Consider the following 8,204-nt stretch of genomic DNA (forward strand, 5'->3'; position numbering starts at 1 on the left):
CTTTGCTTATTAAACATAAATTACTTACACGACAATGATGATCTCCTTTTCTCAATCTTTCCCAAAGTAGGCTATATACCATAATTCAATTTTGAGGCGTTATGGACACAAAAGGATAATTGTAGTGGCATATTTCTAGAATTCAACAAACTCTTCTAGTATAAATTAGGAGCAAAATTGATAAAATAAAACCCAACAGAGAAATAGAAGACATGATGTTTTATTAACTAATACAAAGTGGCAAAGAGTCTGTCAGGTACATAACAGCTAGCATTAACTGTGCTATGGTGCTAAATGGTCATACTGGAAAGTGAGATTCATTGAAAAGTTATTGTATTTATACAGACGAATAAAATACTATACACCTGAATATGATCATTTAGATACAAACAAAAACTAGATACAACAATAATTACACCTTCTATCCCCAAGCATTCTCGGCTACGGCATGAATCCTTTCTGTCTATGCCGCTCCATTTAAGCTGTCTCATTAACAAAATCTATACGATAATACGAACCTGTGAAATAGTACACATCCTACCATGCAAAAATATGTCTTACTATCTACAACAAATCAGTGCAAGCCAACAGCCATAGTTGACACTACTGAAATGGAAAATTCAGCTAAGTGGCATCTTCAAACTGTTTCATTCTACGATATCAATAGCTAAAAGAGGTAAAACCAGACAGCATTATTTCTATTTTATCCGTTTGTTAGCAGGTGAACTGCGTTTTTTGAAAATTTTTCCAAAAATTCCCGTTGCTTTGGAGTAAGATTTCTGCTGAGTAGAGTCAACGGCGGGGGTTTTAGGAATGTCAATATCCGATTCATAAGATTCTCCAATATCACTCTTCAGCAGTCTCAGCAACTCCAAAGCCATTCCCTTTGCTTTGTTGTTTCCATTAACAGATACAGCAAGAAGTTCAGAAAAAAAGACCTCCTCATCCATCACCAGTTGACAATATTGAGCCCGTTGGGAGCATAAAGAAAGAAGAAGAGCCACTGCATGCTCCTGGTCCTTGCGATTGTCACACTGCAGCAGTTTCACAATTGACGTAATGCATCCAGCAGTTTCAGCTATAGCAATTCTAGCATCTTCTTTGATGCACAAATTATCCAAAATGATAACACAAGATCTTGCCAGAGCTGTATCCTCAAGAAAAGGAACCAACTTAGGAACCAACTCTGAAGGTGCAATCCAGGAACCTATTTTGCAACTTCCTGACATGTTACATAATATTTTGATGGCTGGTTCCTGCAATTCTCTACTCTGGGCATCAAGAATCTCCAGGATCATACTGAGTGCACCAGACGCGGCAAATTTATGGTGGCAGTTATGGTCGCGGGACAGTACCTCGAATATAACAAGAGCTTCTTTAGAAACCTCCGAACTAAGCAATAAGGTCAAAAGCGCAAATGCATCATCGTTCAAGTATGGCAAACTGCTTCTGAGATGAACGAATCATAGAAGGATCAGTATGTGGAAGACGAATAAGATAATAAAAACCATAATGATAGAAACTATACCATCAAATATAGAAGACCTCACATTCTAGTATTTCAAAAAGGCACAGAAGCATTATAACATTGAGCATATCAATATAATTCATTGAAATCAAAACTGGATTTTGAGGGGAAAAACAAGAAATTCTATCGAAGGGGAAGAAGTCGACAAACTCACATTTCATCAGAAATTGTAATTACTTGAAAGGATTTCAAAATTTTGTTACATGGATTTCTTCTCCTCAGAGATTTGTTAGATTAAGTTGTCGCCACAGAGGTTCTTTGAGTTTGAGCAGTTACTCTTTTACTAATCCGCTTAGGTGGGGGACAATCTACAATAAAGAATCACAGACACATACAGAGAGAGAGAGAGCAAATACCCGCATTCATCAAGAACTGCTAATAATGACTGGCATCCCAATAATTGAGCATCCTGATAATGAAATTTATGTGCATCTTCCAAGAATCTAATAAGTTTTTGAATAAATTTCTCCGACAACATCCAATCACGAGCTTCACCATTTTGTTTCAACATGTTTCTGATATTTCCAACCAAGTTGCATTGAGACTCCCAAGAAAGCGAATTGAGCCTCGCTAAACGGTCCAGTTCTATTTCATTAAAGCTTTCATCAGATTGAACTTTATGAAAATTGCCACTGCTTTCCAGTGACACGACACTGAAGTCATTTCGTGTCTTAGCATGCGAAGAGTGTGATCCAGGACCAGCTTCTGAATATCCCAGTGATAAATTGCTGAAGTCTATAGGTAGAGATAGATCCATCATTGAGTTGCTTAAGCTAGCAATTGAAGTGGAAGATGATTCCCATGAGTGACCTACTGCTGCTTGTACACTAGGGTCAAGAACGCTAACTCCATGTGCTGTAGTCCACCTTGATATTAGGTCCCTCATTGTGTTGTTTGGGGTTAACGACAAATGGACCAATTTCTGTTTAGTTCTTGGACATGTATCATTACCTTCAGTAAACCATTTTGCAATCCAATATCTTTCATATGTTTGTCCAGAAGCAATGACAACGGGATCATACATTAGTCTCGACGATAAAGGACATTTGAACTCATCTGGGACTAGAGAGCAGTTAAAGATATCCCTTTGAGCATCATTATGATGAAATGTCAGACGAGATTCCACTTCAAATTGATTTTCCAATGCGAGGGAGTCTTCATGCCGCAGAGATCCATTCTCTGCGTGCTCTGCCACAATACATTTGCCATTTTTGTTGAGAAGATTGAGAAAGAACAATAAGATTTTCCTTTTTGCTGGACTATCCTCCCCAACTTTCTCCAGCTGTTTTTTTATGGATCTTTTCTCTATCAAAAGATCTTTTGGAGATGTGATACGCAGGCTCCGCATTGCAATTCGAATAGCCTGAAAGACATGTTCTTCCCCTGAATGTGTTGTAGATGTATACTGATGAAGTAGTTCGCTTAACACCTTACTTGCCTCCGCTTCAGATGGGTCCAAGCTGAATATCCCAGCCCTCAGGTCATCAACCAGTTGCGATATCTGCAGCCAATAGTGTAAATTGAAGTGCATTGCCAAAGCCATCAATCACATGGAAATAGAAACCGACCAGGTAGAGGAAAAAAAGGGAAAGAGAGAAACCATAGTCAAAGAATGATCTTTCTTCCTTCTCTTTGATTGGAAACAAAGCTTCATATTGAAAGAAATCAAAGAGATGAAGGGACTAAATTGAATGAGCTCGAAGGATTAAGAAACAAAAAGCTTTGGCAACAGTAAATGGATAGCCTAATAAACACAGTGCAGACATTGTCAGTTAATCCGAAACAGAAAAATTATTTTCAATTAAAGAGCACTCACCACCACAGACTTGGATGTAAAAGTAATAATCAAGACACATCAACAATCTCTTTGCCATCAAGATGGACAGGAAATTAAAGCAAATAAACACAGATAAATCTCTCAGAAGGAAGTTTCTGACTCACCTCTGTAGCCAACATTACAGGAACCATATTCTGCACAGACTTCAAGCTTTGCTCAAGCAAGTTTCTTGATTTCTTACATCTTGAAAGTATAACACCTCCAGTTAGTGCCTGAACATATGGCGCAAATTTTTATCAAGATTAATATTCCATAATGTGAATGAACACACTAATTATTAGTTTATTACAACAGGTAGGTTGATAACTTAAAGAAGGATTGCACTTGCAGCATTTACATTTTTACACTTAATTGCGTAAACTGATCAAGTGTGCTAGAAGTTGGAACTACATGGATTTTCCCTCCCTACCTACGATATATTTAAGCTGCAATTACCTATAGAAGTGTAATTTTTTTGATAAACTGGAAAAACCAATAAATGTTGGTGGTCGATGATATCACCCGCTGGTCAATGTTAAACACTCTTTTCAACTAAGTTTCTACAAGGAATGTTAATGGGAGATATGTTTCACAAAAGAAGAGTTAAGACATAACTAGTTTTCTAAGATAAGATACATACCAAGTATAATTTACTGGATTCACTGCAATGCTGAAGGATGTCCTTGGCTTTGTCAAGTGCTCTGGTTAACTGGCAAAGTACCTGTATTCCTGAGTTGCATCCAGGACGGGCTTTTTCGATGGCTGGAAGTAACATTGAAACTCTACTTACAAATTTAATTAGTTCCATGCACATTAGGCGATGCACCTGTAGTCATCATAAAATAGAGGAAAAATTTAGTCATAAAATCCAGGGCGATATCCAGAGTTGCAACAACTATAGAGGCATCAAGCTGCTAAGCCATACTATGAAAGTGTGGGAAAGGGTGGTGGAGATGAGGGTGAGGAGGCGTGTATCTATTTCAGAGAACCAGTTTGGATTCATGCCGGGACGCTCAACTACAAAAGCCATCCATCTTGTAAGGAGACTGGTGGAGCAGTATAGGGAGAGGAAGAGTGACTTACACATGGTATTCATCGACCTAGAAAAGGCTTACAACAAAGTCCCAAGGGAGATCCTATGGAGATGCTTGGAGGCTAAAGGTGTACTTGTGGCGTACATTAGGGTAATCAAAGACATGTATGAAGGAGCCAAGGCCAGGGTAAGGACAGTAAGAGGAGATTCAGAGCACTTCCCAGTTGTGATGGGGTTGCATCAAGGATCAGCTCTTAGTCCGTTTTTATTTGCCTTGGTGATGGATGAACTGACGCGGCATATTCAAGGTGAGGTGCCATGGTGTATGCTTTTTGCGGATGACATAGTCCTGACCGACGAGACTCGTAGCGGAGTTAACGCTAAGCTGGAGGATTGGCGACAGACTCTAGAGTCCAAAGGGTTCAAGCTGAGTAGGACCAAAACAGAGTACTTGGAGTGCAAGTTCAGTGAAGCACTTCAAGAGGCTGGCGTGAAAGTGAGGCTTGGTACCCAGGTCATCCAGAAGAAAAGTAATTTCAAGTATCTTGGGTCTATTATGCAAGGCAGTGGGGAGATTGACGATGATGTCACACATCGTATTGGGGCAGGGTGGATGAAATGGAGGCTCGCTTCCGGAGTGCTATGTGATAAGAAGGTGCCACCACAACTTAAGGGCAAGTTCTACAAAGTGGTGGTTAGACCGACTATGTTGTACGAGGCGGAGTGTTGGCCAATTAAGATCTCTCACGTTCAAAAGATGAAAGTTGCCGAGATGAGAATGTTGAGATGGATGTGTGGGCACACCAAAAGTGACAGGATTAGGAATGAGGCTATCTGGGACAAGGTGGGAGTGGCCTCGGTGGAAGACAAGATGCGGGAAGCGAGACTGAGATGGTTTGGACATGTGAAGAGGAGAGACACAGATGTCCCAGTGCGGAGGTGTGAGAGGTTGGCCATGGATGGTTTCAGAAGAGGTAGGGGTAGGCCAAAAATTATTGGGGAGAGGTGATTAGACAGGACATGGCGCAGTTACAGCAACATGACCTTAGATAGGAGGGTATGGAGGACTCAGATTAGGGTAGAAAGCTAGTAGATAGTATCGTTTATCCTTTCATATTAGTAGTCACATTATCGCGATATAAGTTCTTATGCTTTGATTTCTTTTACTATCTGTTATTATGTACTTTGATTATCTTATTTTATCTGTGATAGCTACTGCCCCTTTGCAAACTGCTTCACCATGGCTTAGTCGCTTTCGTTATTTTCATTTCCATATCGCTTTGAATTTTCTTGGCCTTATCTGATCTCTTTTATGCTTGCTATTGAGCCAAGAGTCTTTCGGAAACAGCCGTCCTACCTTGGTAGGAGTCAGGTCTGCGTAGACTCTACCCTCCCCAGACCCCACGGTGTGGGACTTCACTGGGTTGTTGTTGTTGTTGTTGTTGTAAAAAGGATTGTATAGCTGAAAATAAATAGCACAATGATACTCGATAATGAAAAGGAAACCATGAAATTTGACAGGTGCAAATGAGTCAACCACTTTTAATTTCGGATAAATTTCAGATTTGAATTATAGCATTCTCAATGAAGATTCTTGAAACTCCAAGAATTAAATAACTCTTTTATAGTCCATTAGGAGCTAGAGCTGAGACGTGCAAAACTACATTACCATAAAGCTTTTTTTTCCTTTCTCTTTATATATAGCGAAAAAAGGACTAGTGACTGCTCTTACTCATTCTTAATGTGAAGGCACCATGATTAAGAGGAATGTTGCTTCAGAGATGAGGTCAAATCCGGAAGTTTTGAGACATCTCATTTGTGATTAGAAGAATGACTCTAGAGTAAATTAATTAAATATCAGGAGCTAAAGAAGAAAACAGATGAAAGAGCACAGCTTTCTAACCTTAATGTCACGAGGAGATGGTATCTCAACAACTGAAGCAGCATCACTCCCCATAAGGAAATTCTGCTAAAAAAGAGCAGAAAAAACTTAATTTTTAATTTTGAGTGGTAAATACTAGTAGCTACTCAGCATATAACAGAGGAAAAACCAAGACAAGAAAATCCATACGAAAGGAAGGAAAAAATTCATGAGAAAGAGTAATATCCAAGAAAATCCTTCAGTCATACAATTTGGCAATGATTTGATATCATGAATTCATGGCTTCATTAGCATAAATTGACTACAACAGCCTTGAGTTTACACATTAAGTAATCTATTTTAGAGGAGACAATTGCAGTATCCTGAACTTAAACTAATTTGGGAAAGAGGAAAAACCAAGAAGAAAATTGTTGAGACATAATATAATTTAATCAAAAGTGGTGCTCTCTCTAAGCTTTTAGATAATTTTAAATGAGATAGTCACACAATTAAACAGCTGCTGGCAAGAGTTATTAGGTTCAAATCTCACGGCCATCCAATAAGCAAAAAACTATTTCCATGTGTTAGGGCCATAAAAAGAATGGAGGGACGTGTTGTCGGGTTGAGACATAGTCCGATCAAGTAAAAGATTAGCTATTCGCACATTCAAAAGGCAGATCTGTCATTCAACAACATCAATCTTAGCAAGTGCACTAGTAAGGCTTCATGAAGATGGTTGAGCCATCTATTGTCTTCATCTTAAAAGTAAAGAAAGACCAAGCAAGAAAAGGTGGGATTGGGCAGAAAAGGGAGAAAGAATGAAAACTTTACTATGATCTCAGGCTATAAAGGTTCAAACATGCTACCGCATGAATACCCAATTTCTCCTCTCCATTCAACTTTCAAATGATTGAGAAAATGCATAGAGGAAAACCCTAAAACAGGGAATTTGACATTGAAAAGGCAAAGAGTAAAAAGACTATAATACTTAACAAGCAATTGAGACTTAAAATTCATAAGAAAGAAACTAAACAAATAAGATGCAGATATCATTACCTAGAGGAGCGTAAAGCAAAACCCCTGCTCTGTTTAAGATGAAAACCGAAATTCTGTAAAGTTGCAATTGTTTCTTTCAACTGGACACGCTAAAGAAACTAAGAAAACTGAAGTTCGCCTTCAAATTACTAGCAAGAGTTCAAAACTTGGCGGTCAAGTGAAATGGTCAAAAAAGAAAACTCAATTCTCTCTCCTCAAGACTGGAACATCATCATCATACTCGTAATTATTTGCTTTTGATAAACCAAACATTAAGGAGACAATCTGCGGTAATATGAATTTATGATGATTATGTTGTAGATAAAAGCAGGCGTGGAAGGAAGTTGGTCGGAGACTTTCTTGAATGCCTTGGGAAAGATCACGGAGAGAGGCAATTCTGTCTAGAGTCAACACATAATAATCTAAGAACTCCAAAGAAGACCGCACTTTACACAAACTGACAATCTTTCACCTTTGTCAAGTCTATGAAAGCTTAACCACCACTGCTTTTTATTTATTTATTTATTTTAGTATATACTAAAACTGTCACTAAGGGATGTTTCGTTTACAGTGACATAATGGATGGATTGTTTAAGCAGTAAAATAATTATACAAGTACTTTGATGAATAATAATGCATATTTTGTTATGAGATGAACAATATTAAATGAATTGGAAGTGTCTAATTAAAGCTCATTTTGACTTTAGATACTCTTATCATGTAATACACATATTCTTATCCCATCATATTTGTATATAGTAATTCATAGATTCTCGTATAAAAGTAAGAAGTACAATATTTTTTTGGTATTAAACTCTATATACTTACGTATTGGTTATACAAAAATTATGGAGTAATATTAGTTGGCGTTTGGACATGAATTGAATAATATTCGAAAAAATGTAGTATTTAAGTTGAAGTTGAAAAATGG

The 8,204-nt window shown here is 38.0% G+C and overlaps 1 protein-coding gene across 2 annotated transcripts; it reads right to left on the bottom strand.

The window, feature by feature from the left end:
• Nucleotides 1-200: 200 nt before the first annotated feature.
• On the bottom strand, nt 201-7,748 carry LOC132621514 (U-box domain-containing protein 5-like). 2 transcript variants are annotated; one of them, XM_060335812.1, is made up of 6 exons: nt 7,295-7,748; nt 6,281-6,343; nt 3,985-4,170; nt 3,470-3,577; nt 1,885-3,029; nt 201-1,449 (listed from the first exon to the last, which is right to left on the bottom strand). In XM_060335812.1, exons 2-6 carry the CDS (start codon nt 6,332-6,334, stop codon nt 699-701), a joined length of 2,244 nt encoding a protein of 747 aa, XP_060191795.1. In that variant the 5' UTR covers nt 6,335-6,343; nt 7,295-7,748; the 3' UTR covers nt 201-698. The 2 variants fall into 2 exon arrangements, with proteins under 2 accessions (XP_060191795.1, XP_060191796.1); XM_060335813.1 differs by having other exon boundaries at nt 6,281-6,346.
• Nucleotides 7,749-8,204: the final 456 nt, after the last annotated feature.

The sequence above is a fragment of the Lycium barbarum genome, chromosome 12, assembly GCF_019175385.1.
Source record: "Lycium barbarum isolate Lr01 chromosome 12, ASM1917538v2, whole genome shotgun sequence".
NCBI classification, from domain to species: domain Eukaryota; kingdom Viridiplantae; phylum Streptophyta; class Magnoliopsida; order Solanales; family Solanaceae; genus Lycium; species Lycium barbarum.

Coding starts and splice junctions, on each gene's coding strand:
- LOC132621514 (XM_060335812.1), bottom strand. CDS start 6,334: ATGGGGAGTGATGCTGCTTCAGTTGTTGAGATACCATCTCCTCGTGAC. Junction 3,578..3,984: donor AATCCAGTAAATTATACTTG/GTATGTATCTTA, acceptor CCATATGTTCAG/GCACTAACTGGAGGTGTTAT. Junction 3,030..3,469: donor CTGTAATGTTGGCTACAGAG/GTGAGTCAGAAA, acceptor TATTGGCTGCAG/ATATCGCAACTGGTTGATGA.